The sequence below is a fragment of the Microcaecilia unicolor genome, chromosome 3 (genome assembly GCF_901765095.1).
Source record: "Microcaecilia unicolor chromosome 3, aMicUni1.1, whole genome shotgun sequence".
Lineage (NCBI taxonomy): Eukaryota > Metazoa > Chordata > Amphibia > Gymnophiona > Siphonopidae > Microcaecilia > Microcaecilia unicolor.
Genome location: NC_044033.1, coordinates 60152582 through 60170694, shown reverse-complemented (window position 1 = coordinate 60170694; position 18113 = coordinate 60152582). Strand labels below are relative to the sequence as shown.

At 43.4% G+C, this 18113-nt stretch overlaps 1 protein-coding gene across 1 annotated transcript in view; it reads left to right on the top strand.

The window, feature by feature from the left end:
- CAPN2 (calpain 2) overlaps positions 1 to 18113 on the top strand; it is a 149892-nt gene that overhangs the window by 87151 nt on the left and 44628 nt on the right. Inside the window, exons 11-13 of the mRNA XM_030195967.1 lie at positions 3676 to 3687; positions 6142 to 6353; positions 15676 to 15712. Of these exons, the coding sequence (XP_030051827.1) occupies positions 3676 to 3687; positions 6142 to 6353; positions 15676 to 15712 (261 nt within the window). The remainder of the gene's footprint in view (positions 1 to 3675; positions 3688 to 6141; positions 6354 to 15675; positions 15713 to 18113) is intronic.

Here is an 18113-nt window from a genome sequence, read left to right as displayed (position 1 = left end):
TGCCACTAGAGGTCATGGCACTCATTTTGAGAGCAGAGCCAGGATGGGCAGGTAGCCTTGACTAAACCCCTAGATTGCCAGGCATTTCAAGATAGTAACATAATAACATAGTAAATGACGGCAGATAAAGACCTGAGCGGTCCATCCAGTCTGCCCAACAAGATAAACCCATTTTACATGGTATATGCTACTTTATACCCGAGTTTGATTTGTCCTTGTCATTCTCAGGGCACAGACCGTATAAGTCTCCCAACACTGTTCTTGTACTAAAAGTTCTGAAGACTCTGGAATCCTAAAGAGTTACAAGATTCTGGAATCCCAATTAGTAGCAACATTCCATGTAATAGGGTCACAATGGCTCTGCAGTCCTCAGGCTCATGGTCGTAAGAGTATTGAATGCTACAAGGCTCAAACATTTACTTTGAACTAGAGGGGCAAATTATTAGCAAGTCACTGACATTCAAAAATCACCTCCTTTGAAGTAGGAGCCGGGGCATAGCCACAAGAGGTCCTGGGCTGGCATACACCCATCCACTTTAGCTTCAGCCTCTGCCAGCAGCCAGATGCACCAATCAGAGCTGGTGAAGATTCCTAACTTCCCCCCTCACCCCAGCTAAAGAAATGTAGAGCCACCCAGAGTCTCCTAATCACAGTAGTCAGCAGCAATCACTGCAATCAGGAGCAAGCTGAATTCTTACACATGCTCAGCTGATGCACGACAACCGAGTATGCGGGTCAACATGCTGCTGCTGGGTGTACACTTTAGCAGATTTCAAGCAGGTCCAGATTTCTAGATAGGTTCAAGGGGGGCCTCTAGTAGTGGGCAGGGGGAAAAGGCAACTCGTGCTCTGAGGGGAGTGGGAGGGAGGGAGATAAACAGGACAAAGCACAAATTTTCTTCTTCCACTGAAAACACACAGTCAGTTTAGGCTGAAACCAAAACCATAGCTGTAGCCTTTTGGCCAAAACTGAAACCAGGCAGAAGAAGGATTTTGGGCTAGTTTTGGCACTGTAGCTGAAACCGAAACTTAAATTTGGTTGGCCTCTAATATAATATGGTCACCTCTGCTGGCTATATGTATAGTGGCAATATTCAGCTGCTATATATAAACAATGAAAGCAGACTGATACAAATATATAAAAATATATAAAAATAAATAATAATAAATGTCACAAGTTTATTAAAACAAAACCCAGAGGTGATTAAAACAATACCCAACGTGGCCACGTTTCACCCTCAGGCTGCGTCAGGGGTACAACTACAAAATGAAACAATAAAAACATAGACATCAAATCATCATATATAAATCATATACATGTATAAAAACAATTTCTCTTCCCCTCTCTCTCTCTTGCTCCCATGTAGTATTGCCCCTGTCTCTTTCTCTCTCCCTATTCCATCCAGCATTGTCTATTAAGGCAGACTCAGAATGAACTCCCTTGACGAGATCAACAATTATATGCACATTTGTGCAGATAAAAAAAGCGGGATGATCTAACACTAGAAGAAGAGAAAATGCCTCTAATATATTGATGTACAATTCAAAAATGAACATATGTGCAAAAAAGTTGATATATTAAACAATCTTCTATCACGAAACATGGCCCTAAGAATAAACAAAAATGTTTTAAAACACATAACCATGGGCACATATATATATAATGAATGTTACATTTGTAATGCCAGCACCATGAGGTTCATGAGTAGTGTGTGTCCAAAGAAACAATTATTGAGGAAGAACTAAAGTATTTCAATTCGCCACATATAAAAAGGCAAGTAAAATGATACTGCCCTAAAAAAAACCTATTGGCTGTATCTCATACTATGAGTGAATTGTAGTACTGAACATACCTATGAGGTCTACAGTGACACCCAAAAAGCAGAGATGAAAGTAAAAAACAATGCACTTCTTGGCAATAGTTCCATCTACGTACATAATCCTTCTGTCTAGTCAAGAGATCACAACCCATTATTACAAACGTTCTGTCCTCATAGGTTAGCTTCAGAACTTTTAGTTCAAGAACAGTACTGGGCAGACTTCTACGGTCTGTGCCCTGAGAATGGCAAGGACAAATCAAACTCAGGTATACATATAAAGTATCACATACCATGTAAAATAAATTTATCTTGTTGGGCAGACTGGATGGACCATTCAGGTCTTTATCTGCCATCATTTACTATGTTACTAAGCTATGTTACTATTGTCACACTATCTGTCTGTCTCCCCCTGCTATACAGCATTGCCCTGTTTGTTTGTTTGTTTGTTTGTTTGTTTGTTTGTCTCTCTCTCCCTGGTATGCAGCACTATCCTTTTCTCTCTTTCTCTTTCTCTACACACACACACACACACACACACACACACACACACACACACACACACCATTCAGAATTGCCCCTGCCTCTTTCTCTTCTCCCAATCCAGTATTGCCCCTGTCTATCTTTCTCTCCCCTCCTATACAGTATTGCCTCTGGCTCTCTTTCTCTCCATCTCCAGGCCATTCAGCATTTCCCATCTCTTCTGTGGGAATGGTGATTTACTATACCACCTTTCTGTAGTTACAATCAAAGCGGTTTACATATTATATACAGGTACTTATTTTGTACCTGAGGCAATGGAGGGTTAACTGACTTGCCCAGAGTCACAAGGAGCTAGTATTGCCCCATCTGTCACTCCCATCCCATCCCATCCTATCCCAGCATTGCCTTGTCTTTCTGACCCCTCCCCAGTATTGCCTCGCTCTCTCTCCTACCCCACCTGCCCACTACCAATCTGCACTTTTTATTTCCTTCTTCAATCTCCACTGACCTACAGTCGTAAACGATTATCAAAGACTCACAGGACTGCTGTTCCCCGTGCACCACTGCTGCTTCCTCTACTGTCCCCAGTGGTGTAGGAAGGGGGGCAGTGGGGCGGTCTGCCCCGGGTGCACGCCACTGGGGGGGTGTCGGCTCCGCTGGTTCCCTGCTCTCTCTGCCCCGGAACAGGTTACTTCCTGTTCCGGGGCAGAGAGAGCAGGGAACCAGCGGAGCCGACGCAGCTCCCAGCGACGTGCACTCGGGGGCGGATCGGCTCTCCTGCCCACCCCTCGCTCCTCAATGCATGTAAGTATGCGCTCCGGGGGGATGCGCGCCGAGGAGGGGTGCGCCATGCTGCACCCGGGGAGGGGGGTGCGCAGCGGCAACCCGCCCCGGGTGTCAGCCGCCCTCGCTACGGCACTGACTGTCCCCTCCTAATCCCGCTCATCTTTAGTATTTGTTTACTACCATGGGCTGGTGGAGATGGTAGAGGGAGGGAGGAAATAAAAAGTACAGCATGGTGGTGGACTGGCAGGGTAAGGGGGAGAGAGAGGGATAATATTGCAAGATAAAGAGAGAGATGGGACGATACAGAATGGGAGGGAGGAGAGAAAGGGGCAATACTGGGAAGGTGGTGGGTTGGGCAGGTAGGGAAGGTCACGGTTACAGCTGGGGAAGCTTGACCTCCCCAAGCCTCTCATACGGAGCGCCTATGCTCTCCAGTCTGGGCATATATTATGTAACAGTCACACATAGGCCACCCAAAGGTCTCATGTATGCAAAGGATGTCAGTGTAGGCCCCTTAATTTCATTCTGTGAATTACTTAAGAAGGAAATGAATATATTATTAACACATGTTTTTTCCTGTACCTTCACAGGTTCCTCAGGAGGTGCGTATGTTTTCTTCATATTTTCAGAAAGTGACAAAATGAGTTTGTGAGACTGTCAAAGAACTTTTGTTTCTTTTTCAGTGAAAATAACATGATATCGTTAACTGTTGGTAACCCATTTCCAAATTTTGAATTGATATATAAATGGCATGAATGTTTTCTGAAGCACTAAACCCCCCAGATTCTATATAGCGTGCCTAGAGATCTGTGCTGAAATCCAAGTGAATTCTATAACAGTACGCATAACTTAATTGGCTTAACAAGCAATAATGAGCACTAATTGGTACTAATTAGAATTTACATGCACAACTCGCTAAGCGCATTCTGTAATGCAATGCACCTAACTTTTAACACATGCTGGCAAAGAGGGGCATGGTTTTAGGTGAGGAAATGTGCATTTCGTGGGTGTTCTGAAATTTATATGTGTAAATATAGAATATGGGCCAGTCCACCTAAATCTACGCACCAGGATTTATGCCACGTTTTTGTTGGTGTAAATGGATGTGCGTTGTTTCGGGCGCTGATGTATCAACTAAGCGTATTCTATATACCGCATCTAAATCTAGGCACCACTTATAGAATACGCTTAGTCGGCATTGATTTCTGCACTGATTTTTTTTTAGGCGCCATATATAGAATCTTCCCCTAAATACATAAATCAATTTTCAAAGGAAGTTGGATGGTGGGGAGGGCCAGCAGTGCCCTGTGAAAGCACCAGAAAAACACCACCTTCCATGGCTGCTACACCTCCCCTAGAACACTGCAATTGGAAAAGATTCTTAAGGGAAGATATTCAGAGGGGTTTAACCAGGCAGGAGAGGCTTCTGCCTGATTAAAACTCAAAAGCTGGCCATCTGCCAATATTCGGCGGCATTTAACTAGGTAGTGCCACTGAATATTGCCTTTGACCATTGTGGCACTATCTAGTTAGGGCTGGGTGGCCCAGGGACAAAGTTAAGAGTGACCCAGGTAACAGCAATATTCAGCCCGCTGCTCAACTAACTAGGTAGCAGGCTAAATATTGGTTGTTTTTTTTTGGGGGGGGGGTTCCCAATTCTTCTTGCAAGCCCTCCACAAGAGCTTCCCCACCCCAAACCACCATAAAAGTATCCCCCCTCCTAACCCCCCCTACAAGAGCATTCTCCCACCTCTGAAGAACCCTTCCATCCTCCTGTAGGCCCCCCTGCCTGGGCCTAGCTTAAGGGTCCCTGGTGGTCTAGTGTAGGGTGGGCACTGGGCAAGAATGATTCTCTGTTGCTCCTGCCCATGCAGGCTCTGGGTCCAAAATGGCAGCCACGACCTCTAGCAGTAATTTCACTGTATTACTGTTAGGGTCTTCCCTAGCAGTAGTACTATGAGAATGGAGGGGGGGGGGGAAGCTTGTGAAGGTGGGTTGGAGGGAGGGGGAAGTCATGGGGAGTTCAGGGGAGAAGCTTGTGGAGAATGCTTGAAATGGGGGAAGCTTTAGCAGGAGTATTTGGGAAGGGTGAAAGCACTTGCTCAAAGTGTTCAGGTGGGGAGAATGCTCTTGAGGGGAGTTGGGAGGAGAATTGGGGAGAAAATGATATTTATCCCAGTACCTGGTTAGCTAACAAAGTAGAGAGGTAAATATTGCTCCTACCCAGTTAATTTCTAGGAAATGACCAGAGTCCTAATATTCGGTGCTGGAACCTGGATACTGGGGCTGAATTTAGTCCACAGCAGTCAGTGTTTAAAAAAAAAAAAAAAAACAGTCTGCTGCTGGCTGAATATCAGGGGACTAGTAAATAGGGCCATGGTTAGGCTGTAAAAAAAATCAACATTTAGTGCAAATATTAATTATATGCTCATGGTTTTAGTATCTGATATACCAAAATAAATAGTTTATTCAACAGGAAAATGTTATCTGTCCACCAAAATAATGTCTGATATTTGCTGGGAAAAATGGTGAGTCATTGTTTTGCACCAGTTTTCTCCCGTTCTTCTGAAAATAAAAACTGATAAATTCCATGGAAAAATAAACTGCTATAAAAGCTGAAACCAAAGGTCCCTATGTATAAAACTGTTTTTCAGAAGGTGGGGGTTACTACCCTTCTCTGTCCTTGCTTCCCCCCCCCCCCCCCCCCCCCCCACACCATTTCATTATTTCTCACTGGTCTCAAGCTCTTCTTGTGGCTGAGGAGTGGATGTGGAAAACCAAGATTTCTGTCACCCATTTTGGTTCAGTTTTAGGCATTCAGGTTATGCTTCTTCACCAGCCCTTCTGAGGGTCAGAGATCATGACCTGCAATGTGGGCTCTGGATCCAAATAATCCATGCAAATAAGAGGTCCAAACTTGGGGTATTTTATTCGATAGCACTAAAAGTGTACCAAAATGTTGGCCAAGACACTCAAATCTACCTCTGCTTCTTTCTAAATGGGAGTGATGCAGAATATGTCTATTTATTCATATATATATATTATTTTTTAATAAGTGTGCTAGTCAGTTGAATGTCCACCTGAGCAAACAGTTCTTCCTGACAACCAAAGCAAAGGAAAAGTCGGACACCTTCATCAACCTCCGCGAGGTCATGAGCCGGTTTCGCCTCCCACCAGGGGACTACATCATCGTGCCATCCACCTTCGAACCCAACAAAGTCGGGGACTTCTGCTTGAGAGTCTTCTCTGAGAAAAATGCAGAGGCACAGTACGTATCTAAGGGTGGCGGGTGTGGATCACATGAACCAACTAATACTGATCCCTTCTAATTTGATTATGTTAATGACATTATCACTATTGGTTATTATATCTTACCTGTTTTATTTTGTGTTATGTAAATAATTCTACTGACCTATTTACCTAATTTCTTACACAGTAATATGTTAAATTAGACCATACCTCTTATTCTGTTTATGATTATACCTTTTGCAACATAGTGTAAGCCACATTGAGCCTGCAACTAGGTGGGAAAATGTGGGGTGCAAATGCAGCAAATAAATAAATAAATAAATAAATGTACAGAGCTCTCTTCTTCTCCTGCTCACTTAAATCACTTTCAATATTGACCCCCTAATTTTCCCTTCTTGAGATAGGTACACTACTGCATGTGGGTTGTCAGATGTCTTCTTTGCTATATCACTTCTAGGGGTGCATAGGGAAAAGCTTTTATTTTATTATCCCTTTTTTCATTATTTTTTGTTTTGTTTCATTATTTTTTGTATATAAATGCATTTGTAGAAACCTCTAAGGACCCTGTTTACTAAGGCGCCTATAAGGATATTGTAGGCATGTACACTGTTAATGCACTTACATGGTTAACGCGCATTAAAACACTAAGGACCAGATGCACTAAACTTAACAAGCTAGCAACGTGGTTTTTACACCAGTTCTAGCCAGTCTAGTGAGCAAGTAGTTAAACAAGACATGCACAAAAGGGTTCTCCGAGCCAATTTCCTGTCACGGTAGCAGCTAACCAAAACGGAATGCAAATGATCTAAAAGTTATTATAATGAGCTAATTAGTATTATAATGCGCATTCAAGGCAGATGCACAACCGTTTTCCGACCCCCATGCACCATGGAAAACCTAACGGGAGGTCTGCACCTCTCGTTGGGGCTGCTGTGAGCGGGACCCATGCAGAGGAGGATGCCCATTGCAAAAATTGGAAGAAAAAAAACGTCCAAGTGCTCGTCAGGGACGTCCTTTCAAGTGCCTAACAGTTGGATGTCCTTCACTCAAAAAAAAAGGACGTCCCTGATGAGCACTTGGACATTTTTTCTTCAGATTTTGTGATGGGCGTCCTTCTCTTGGACGCGTTTTTCTTACAACTAAGGTGCCTGAAATGACCACCGCCGGAGAGAATTGGGGAACGAGACGTGCGAGGATGTCCAAATCAAAACTATTTGGACGTCCCTTTCGATTATGCCCCTCCAGGTCTCTCTCAGCCAATCACAGCACGTTTAGCTGTCACTGGTGTCAGCTAAACGCGCTGTGATTGGCTGAGAGAGACCTGGAGGAGCACAATCGAAAGGGACGTCCAAATAGTTTTGATTTAGGCGTCATCGCACGTCCCGATCCCCGATTCTCTCTCTCGCTCTCTCCCTCTGCTGCACAAAATGCCCGGCAATTTATTGACGGCTATTATACACGCAGCTTGTCTGCGTGTATGAAGCCGTCTTTGGCATGCGCAGAGCAACCAGCATAACGCTTGGCTGCTCTGTGCATGCTCAGCTGGCCGTCTGGCTTCCCCTCCTTAGGAAGGAAATCGCGTGCAAATGAGCTAACAGCGAACAGCTCATTTGCATGCGATTTCCTTCATGCATGCCTGTTTTTTACCGATTTGCTAAGGGATCGGTGAGGGAAGGGCTCTTTCCTTGGGGTTAGTGCATCTGGCTCTAACGCGCCTATAACGTAGCTTAGTAAACAGGGCCCTAAGTTTTTGCTATATCTGGATTACAGAGACCTCTAGTGGCTCTACTAAAATACTGGACTTTCACTTACGATAGCCCCACAGCTTCAAGAACAAGGGAAGGGCTTTCCTGCCCAGGGAAGTAATAATAGGAAGAGACCCTTTTTGGAGGGAAACTGGGACTAGTATAAAACCCTAGCCCCTGTTTGAATTCTTTGTCTTTGGCTCCTGCTTCCCCAGCCATTGTTCCACTGAGTAGGGGGTAGAAGGTTTTTGGCTAGCCCAGTCATTGTACCGGAAGGCAAAAGGAAGTTGTGAGCAGTGACAGGGTTGCTGAGGCTTCTGCACTTGCCTGAAGGGGTAAGCTGGAATGGAACCAGCGCACTACCACTTCTAAGGAGGATTTTATTTTATTTATTGATTTATGTATTCTTGTATTCCACTATTATCCAAAAGCAAGTTTCGGTTCAAAGTGGCTTACAATTTACAGTGAGATTACAGTGGTGAAATTATAAAGGATCCTGGTTCTGAGAAGCAGGAGGGGACACAGAGGACTTCCTTGGGATCTACAAAGAGATGAAATAGTCTGACAGTGGTGCTCCCATCTGGAGTAAACTAACTCAGGGAATAGCAAAAGATACAAAGGGAAAGGGAAATGGGACTTGATATACTGCCTTTCTGAGGTTTTTGCAACTATATTCAAAGCGATTTACGTATATTCAGGTACTTATTTTGTACCAGGGGCAATGGAGGGTTAAGTGACTTGCCCAGAGTCAAAAGGAGCTGCAGTGGGAATTGAACTCAGTTCCCCAGGATCAAAGTCCACTGCACTAACCACTAGGCTACTCCTCCACTCCTTGGAATTGAGTCCTGAGAAAATAAATAAGAGTCTATATAAGCATATGATACTAATTCACCTTCTGCCTCTGCCTGTAGTTTTTTGCTGTTGTATGAATATTTTCCCCTTTTGTTTATAGACTCTATTTTAAGAAAATCTTTTTGGATCAGACCTCCAGTTCTGGCTTAGAATGAGTTATGTGCCAATTGAGTATGGAGATTGTGGATCATTTTTGCCAATGACTCCCCCCCCCCCCCCCCCCCCCCCAGTGAATACTGGTCCCAATATGGATCCACTAACAAATACAAATAGATTTTATGTAATTAGCTGCCTAACATTGATACAGACAAGAAGGGACTGCATGTTTTTACAAGCATAAAGTTGCATTTACAAACATAAAACATGGTGTAAGACCCTGATGGCGAACCTATGACACGCGTGTCAGTACTGACACGCGTAGCCATTTTCAGTGACACGCGGCCGCATGTGGCCGCATACAGAGAAGCAGCGGAGTTCCTTGCTGACACCCGGGGCGGATCGCCGATGCGCCCCCCCTCCCCCCCGGTGCAGCGCGACCTCCCCCCCCCCGGCGAAATCACCCGGTGCATGTTTACCCGCTGGGGGTGTGCCGTGTGCGCTCCTATTGGCTCCCTCCCTGCTGCTCCCTCTGCCCCGGCTCCTCACTTCCGGCCGGCGGAGCAGAGAGCAGCGGAATGCCGTGGGGGACGCATCTCTGAGGGCCCTGTGATCACCATTACCAGCAACCATCATCCAATCTACTGTTCTGGGGTGTCGTGGATTTGTAATTGACCACCATTACTGAGATAGGTGAGGGGGAGGCTGGGAGAGGCGAGGGCATGTGCTATGGGTGCCGTTTCCCGCCATTAGAAATAGCGGCAGCCATCTTAATTTACATAAGGTGGTCAGTTAGGCTAGTTAACCCTTAATTGCCTGCAGGGCTAACAGGCTATCTATAATTCTATCTTCTGTCTCTGCCCCCCTGATGGAGAACTCAAAAAATAAAAAACCAAGGTTAAGTAAAGGAAGTGGTAGTAGCAGTAGCCGACCCTTTCAAGAGACATGGACCGAGATGTATGGCATTATAGAAAAAAATGGCAAATCATTTTGCGTTCTATGTACTGAAACGGTAGTAAGCAGAACGTGGAATATAAATAGACATTTTGAAACTAATCATTCCCAGCTCTTGAAAAAAAGTGAGGATGAACGGAAGGAATACATTTCCAGGCAGCTACACTTTTATAAGAGTCAATCTAAGTCCATCCTTAAATTTGTAAAAGGTTCTACAAATTTAACATCTGCAAGTTTGAGCATTGCTCACTCCATAGCTCAGCATGGAAAAGCACTCAGTGAGGGAGAATTTATTAAAGAAACTCTCCTAAGATGTGCACCAGTTCTATTTCACGATATGCAGAATAAAGATGCAATTATTAAGAGAATATCTGAGTTACCAGGAAATTTGGAGTGCCTGGATCCGATTACCAGACACTTTTAGCACCCTGAAAAATATAGCAATGGCTTTACTCACAATTTTTCCCTCTACGTACTTTTGTGAAACCTTATTCTCAGCGTTAAATAATATCAAAACCAACAAAAGAAACAGATTGACAGATGAAGTTAGTAGCGCTTGCTTGGGCTTGAAGTGTACAAAATACCAACCTTCAATTGAAGATTTAGCCAATGAAATTCAGCAACAAAAAAGTCACTAATAGGCAAATTAGTTAAAGAATTCCCCCTCCCCCTCACTTATCTTAGTTCATGGCACCCCACACAAGTTAAATAATATCAAGACCAACAAAAGAAACCGACTGACAGATGAACAAAGAAGTCACTAAGTAGGTAAGTTAAATAATTAGTTTTTGGTTTATTAAATACAGTTTTATATTACAATTATACATTTTTGTTATTTAAACTATAAATATCGCGAAATTATGGTTTTTTTCTCGAAGTGACACACCACCCGAGTTATGCTCGGTTTTTTGGCGAATTTTGACACACCAAGCTCAAAAGGTTGCCCATCACTGGTGTAAGATAACAAAATTTAAAAAGTAATGAAAAAAAATGTTAAAAAGAAGAAAATGAAACAACGAAAGGATGATTTTTCTTGTGATAACTAAGCATGCTCACAGTGCCAGCACTTTGAACTGCTGACAGCAAACACTTTAGGTTTTCCAAGTGGGCACTGAATTTCTACAGCTGGTGGGGATTGGGTACCAACTTATGGTTCTGTAACCAATCAGAAAAGCAACAGAAGACACGATTGGTGGAGTCAAATCAATAGAAATAGGAGAAACAGGAAACATCAGTAAAATGTCATCAGCATAAAAGAAAAATCTTATAGTATATTGAAATCCTGAATCGATAAGACTAGGGGGCTCAAAAAGATATTAAATAGAAGGGGAGAAAGGATAGAATCCTGAGGAGTACCACAAACCAAAAGTATCTCAGCAGATGAGGAAGTAGGAGTAGCAACTGAAAATGAAGGGTTAGAAAGCAATGAAGAGAACCAATTGAAAACTGAACCAACCAAACCAATAGATTGAAGATAAGGAAGAAGTGAATGATCGATTTATTTACTTACTTATTTATTTATTTAAATTTATATCCCACATTATCCCAATAGATCAGATTCAATGTAGCTAACAACTTATTGTGATTAACAGTACAAAAAAGGGTTGCGGGATAGTATACATTAAGTAGTAATAAAATAAATGAGGATTGAGTATTTACAATTTGTAATATGGAAATAAATGCTAGATGCAAAAAGGTAACAATTTATAGTCATCCATGTATAATAACAATTAGAATGAAATTGAGAAATTGAATAATTGTACAATTAGGGGTTTAAATTAATTATGATCATCTGTGAGAAATTGCTTAAACAGAGAGGTTTTAAGGTATTTCCGGAATATCAAAAAATTAGGTTCCCATCTGATGAATTTCAGGAGGGAATTCCACCATTTGGTACAGAGGTAAGAGAATCCTGACATGGAGATTTGACTTGTAGATCACATTTTTGCAACGGGATAGTGGAGGGTTAGATAATCTCTTGAACCAGGGAGAGTGTTGCCAAGGGGAGATCAATTAAAGGTTGCATATAATCAGGGGTTAAGCCATATAGAGTTTTCAAAACAAATGTACATAGTTTGAATGTTATTCTGGCTTTGATTGAGAGCCAATGTAACTTTATAAGCAAAGGGACTGCACTTTCAAATCTTGTAGCCTTGTAGACTAATCTGGCTGCTGTATTTTGAGCTGTTTGCAGTTTTTTCAAGGATGATTCCTTACAGCCAGCATAAATGGCATTGCAATAATCAAAGTGTGATAATACTAATGTTTGTACTAAGGTTCTAAACATATCATTAGGGAAGAGATGCCTGATTCTTTTTAGTTTCCACATTGCTTTACAGGTTTTTGTGATGACTGCTTGGACTTGGATGTTGAATAAAATGTAGGAATCAATTACTAGGTTTAACTATGAGTTTCTTAGTTAAACCTATTCTTAAAAAAGCCTCTCTTGATCCTACATTACCAGAGCATTACTGTACGTTTTCAAACTTGAGCATTACCATCCAGTTTCTTCTAAGAATAAGGGACATAACCCAAAGAGAGACTCTGTGAAACCATGTGACGAAGCAAAGGAAGAAGCCCATGCCTGGGAATCTGTAATCAACTGGAGGGAAGTGGATCATTGGGAAGTAGTAACGTGCATGTAGCTGAGGGTTTTAGACAAAGCTGTAAGAGAAGGGATGTTAATGAAGACCAAAGGAAGTAGAACAGCAGACTGAAGACTGTGGACATGACAAATATGTTAACGTAGATGCAGGATCAGATAAGAGGAAAGAATCATGAACCTTGTTGGCAAAAAAAAAAAAGCAGCAAACCATTTGGCAAAGGTTCCGCTTTGGGAGTTACGGACCAAGAAAGGGATCTGGGAGTCATCGTGGATAGGACGTTGAAATCTTCAGCTCAATGTGCTGTGGCAGCTAAGAAGGCGAACAGAATGTTGAGTATTATTAGAAAAGGGATGGAAAACAAGCATGAGGATGTTATAATGCCGTTATATCGCTCCATTGTGCGACCACACCTGGAGTATTGTGTTCAGTTCTGGTTGCCTCATCTCAAAAAAGATATAAAGGAATTGGAGAAGGTGCAGAGAAGGGTGATGAAAATGATAAAAGGGATGGGTCAACTACCCTATGAGGAGAGGTTAAGATGGCTAGGACTCTTTAGCCTGGAGAAAAGGCGGCTGAGGGTTGATATGATAGAGGTCTACAAAATAATGAGTGGGGTAGAGCAGACAGATGTGAAGCATTTGTTTACACTTTCTAACAATAATAGAACCAGGGGACACAAGATGAAATTAGAATGTGGTAGGTTTAAAACAAATCGGAGAAAGATTTTCTTTACTCAGCACGTAGTTAGACTCTGGAACTCATTGCCAGAGAAGGTAGTGACGGCAGCTGGCCTTGCTGAGTTTAAAGGGGGTCTGGACAGATTCCTGAAGGAAAAGTCCATTGATCATTATTAAATTTTGGGGTTTTGCCAGGTTCTTAGGGCCTGGATTGGTCGCTGTCGGAGACAGAGTGCTGGGCTTGATGGACCTTTGGTCTTTTCCCAGCGTGGCAGCGCTTAAGTTGGACCTAGCAATTTGCTTAGAAAAATGAAGCTTTTTAGCTTGCTTAAGTTGAGAAGAATAATATCTACTGGCATTTTTGAAAATAACCAAAGACATTTTCATTCAGCATTTGTGCCATGGGCTTTCTGTTCTGCAAGTTTGTCACCAAGGAAGGGCCAGGTCATTGTGGAACCAAGGATTACGGCAGGAGAAGGAATGCAGAGTTTGGACTGTTGAGGTATTGAAGAAAATTGAGAAGATAGAGTAGCATTCCAACAGTTGGTCATCTCATCCAGACTTTGGTCAAGGAAATTCACAGGAAAATATGTAAAGAGAGGGAGATAAGTAGAAGGATCCCGATAGATGAATTATGGAGTAACGTATTGAACAAGCTCAGAGGCTGTAGAATAAGACAAAACTGCTGAAGCACAAAAAGAAAATGTGATCAAAAAGCGATCAGTCCATGGTAAAAGGAACATATTGTAAGCATGAAACAGACAGGGAAGAGATCTGTTGAAGTAACATCAAGTCAAGTGTGTGACGTACAGAATGTGTTGGAAAGTGAACAGATTGCTGAAGATTGTTGTCATCAAAAATGAAAGGAATGCTGACACTTGAGGATGCAGAGGAGTGTTGACATGAACATTAAAGTCACCAAGTATAATTAAGTTGTTATGATGAACAGTGGTGTGCTGCGTCTGCAAGAGATTGAAGCAAAGCTTCCCAAACAGATTGAATTGAGGAAGGTGGAAAGTTTAAGACTAACACGGTGAAAGCAAATGAAGAAGAAACCTGAAGAGCAAGAACCTCAGGATAAGCAAACTGTGAAGAAGGGATCTCGGTCACCACAAAATGAGAAGGGAGGCAGAGAGCCAAACCACCTCCCTTTTTTTAACTTCTAGCTAAGTGATAGGCTGTAACATTAGATTGTAAACTGGTAGAGATAGGTTTCATCCCTGTCCGTAAGCCAGGTTTCAGTAAGACATAAACCCCCCGATATTCAGCCAGTGATGAGCAACACTTTTGCTGTCCACTGCCAGTGTTAAACTCAGATATTCAATGCCAACCCATTTCTGGAGACTGACAGTGAATATCTGGTTTCATTTTCGACCGCTGCAAGTTGACCGGTTTAGCTGATATTCAGACTAACCAGTTAAGCGCTTAGCAGTCAAAGATATGCCTACTATTTATGTGGCCACTTTAACCATTAAACATAGCCAGTTTGGCACTGAATATCTGTGCCTAACTGGTGACCTCCCACTAAATATCCACGGTTAGACGCTAAAACGTTCCTGGCTGGTTAAATAGTTTTGAATATCGGGCCGAAGAAGTCTAGATGGTATGTTACAAAAAGGTCAAGAATTAAAAGTGGATTTAAAATGAACAGCACAACAGTTCAACAAACCACATCGAAGAGGAGAGTAAGTACCTGGGGAGTGGTCAGAACATGACTGAAGTGCAGGCCTACAATGCAAAAGATTCCGCCTAGACTGAGTTGGGAAGTGAGGAGAGTCATACCTGGATGGACGATTTTCCCAAATCACAGGAATGAAGCGTTCTTCAGAGACTGATGGTTCAACTCCAAAGGGGGCAATAAGTTGTTTCCATCAACAAGCAAAGATAAGCAAGACAGCAGCCGAACAAAAGGCTATGGTCAGTCGCCCTCAGCTTTTGCCCCAAGGAGCGTGACTTGCTCCTTGAACAAATAGGAAGGTAGCACTTCTAGGTGTGGCTTACTTGTGATCATGTGATTGAGAGGTAACATTGGAGCGAGGCTTGAACAGCACTAACAGACAGCAAGGAGAGGTAAGCCTGTAGAGAAAAGCAACCAGGCTATGGCAGTTGCAAACAACACACAAGCAATAGTAAAGGCTATAGCCTCCCCCCCCCCCCCCCCCCCATGCTACTGCCAGGTAGTCTTATGAAGCTCTGTAATATGATTCATGAGTTATCAGCCAGGCACCAGTTGCCTGTATTCCAGAGTTTGAGAGACAGAGCTAACGAGCAGCCACATCTAGAGTTTCCTTGTTTTTCAGTTTATTTTGAACTGCAATAGTTTTGCTTCAGTCTTTAGAAACTGGTTTCTTTTTTATTTATTTATTTTTTTGACTAGATACTAACAGGCAATATCTCCTTTCTGATTGCAGAATCGTAGATGATGAGATTGTGGCGAACATTGATGAGGTAACACTTCAAGTCTCCTTTCTAAGTGAGCACCCCATGCCCCTTTGCTCTCTCTTTGATCTCGCCTGCCTTCCTAATACACACACTCCTCTTTCTCTCTTGTACGCACTCCATGTGATCTCTCCAGTATGCACACTCACACCTAGTGCCAGTGTATGGGTATTAGGTACCCTAGCCAAAACCTTCAGCCTTGCACTTCCTCAATTAATTTCCAGACACATCCCCTTCTCCTCCAACTGAGATTAAATTCAATAATCCTGTCCTCCCAGAACAATCCTGTAAAAGTACAAAATTGAGCATCATTCTTTTGTGTGTACATACATAAAGTGAAGCATTTCCCAAAGTTAGTATAGGGGCTATATGAAAACTTCCCACCCTCCTTGTAGGAAGAACTATGTACTGATGGTTCTTTGAGTGTGACAATCAGGACTCATTATTTTGCTTTGATGGTAGTCACTCTGTGCCCCCACCCACACCCAAGAGGCTGCCATGACCATCTAGTGTGCCTATTGGTTAATCTGGCCCTGCTCACACCTCTGTTTCTCATGTTCTATCCTTGTTACCTTAGAATTCCTCCAGACCGGTTCAGACACTTGGGTATATGCACTCCAACAGCAGAGGTAGACTGCTTCAAAGGTCACCCTGTAAGTATCCTGCATAGCCCACAGCCAGCCAGTAATTCTCAGTCTCCACGAGATTGTAGGTGTGCTATCCTGTGCAGTCTAGGTCTGGTTGGGTAGGCATTGTTAGGACTAGCTAAGTCTAATTGGAGCAGTGTTAAGAAAATAGAAAAAGAAGACATGAAGACCTAATAATAAAAATAATGTATAGGAGCAGAAGAGGCTGAGAGCAGCAGAGCCATTCCTTGGTGCTATGGGATGCTACACCCGAGTGTCCTAGGTTCCATCCCCTCTTCACCCTGGACCAGTTTGCCTAAAAGAGGGTCTTGGGCTGCCTGGGCCTCAGACCCCTCCCCTACCTCTGGGAGGGGGCCCTTGAGTGTCTTCCTAGAAAACCTTGTGACAGACAAATAGGCTTAAAAAAAAAAAGTACTTCAGTTTTGAAACTTACGGCAGCTGGAGGCAGTGACTGAAGTGCCTCAGAAGGGGCTGAGAAGACCAGGTTGGAGCCACAGGGAATGAATACTCCCTGAGGCAGTCAGGCATGATTATGGCGCCACAGGGAGAGCGAGAATAATGTAGCTGCTGGAATAGTCTTGCTGCAGACATATGGTGCCATGGTTGTGATGGGGATCATGCTGGGATGCCTGCTGTGGGAGATTTGACAGATGTACCAGCACCATGTGATGGAACAGGCTACATCCCCAGGGTGAAGCTGGGCTCTGAAATGGAAGATGAAGAGCTGCCCGCAGGGGGAGACCCCTATGGTTTGTTGTGTCTGAGGTAATGTTCCCACATGTCCCTTTTTCAGGTTTATTTATTTTATTTATTTATTGCATTTGTACCCCACATTATCCCACCTTTTTGCAGGCTCAATGTTCACTATGGTGCTCATTTTCAAAACACATATACTTACAAAGTTACAAAGAGGGGCATAATCGAACATCGCCGGCGAAATAGATCGCCGGCGATCTATTTTGGCAGTGGCGCTACAGCTGCCCGGAACCGTATTATCGAAAAAGATGGTCGGCCATCTTTTTTTTCGATAGTACGGTTTATCCCGGCCAAATGCCAGAGTTTGCCGGGTTTGAGATGGCCGGTTTTGTTTTTCAGCGATAATGGAAAAAAATTCCGGCAATCTCAAACCCGGCGATATCTAAGGCATTTGGTCATGGGAGGAGCCAGCATTTGTAGTGCACTGGTCCCCCTGACATGCCAGGACACCAACTGGGCACCCTAGGGGTTAGTGCGGTGGACTTCAGAAAAAGCTCCCACATGCATAGCTCCCTTACTTTGGGTGCTGAGCCCCCCAACCCCCCCCCCCCCAAAACCCACTACCCACAAATGTACAACACTACCGTAGCTCTTAGGGGTGAAGGGGGCAACTACATGTGGGTACAGTGGTTGTGGACGGCTCCCATTTACCAGCACAAGTGTTACAGGAAGGGGGGGGATGGGCCTTGGGTCCACCTGCCTTAAGTGCACTGCGGTACCCACTAAAAGTGCTCCAGGGACCTGCATACACGCAGGCCTCTAGGACTTGTTGCTGCTGTATAACCTTGGCACACCAGTTGACACCTGAAGACTAATCTCTTTGAAAAAGTCCTTTATTTGAATAAGCACGTTTACTCACAGTTAACTGCAGATCAGAGGTTGTGCCCCACTGGCAAAGAGTCTCCCTGGTACTGAGATTAGCAATAGGTCAGAGCTGGCAGAATGGTGTACAATGCCCTCTTTCAGCAACATTCAAGGTAATAACTAAGTTCTCTAACGTGGATAAC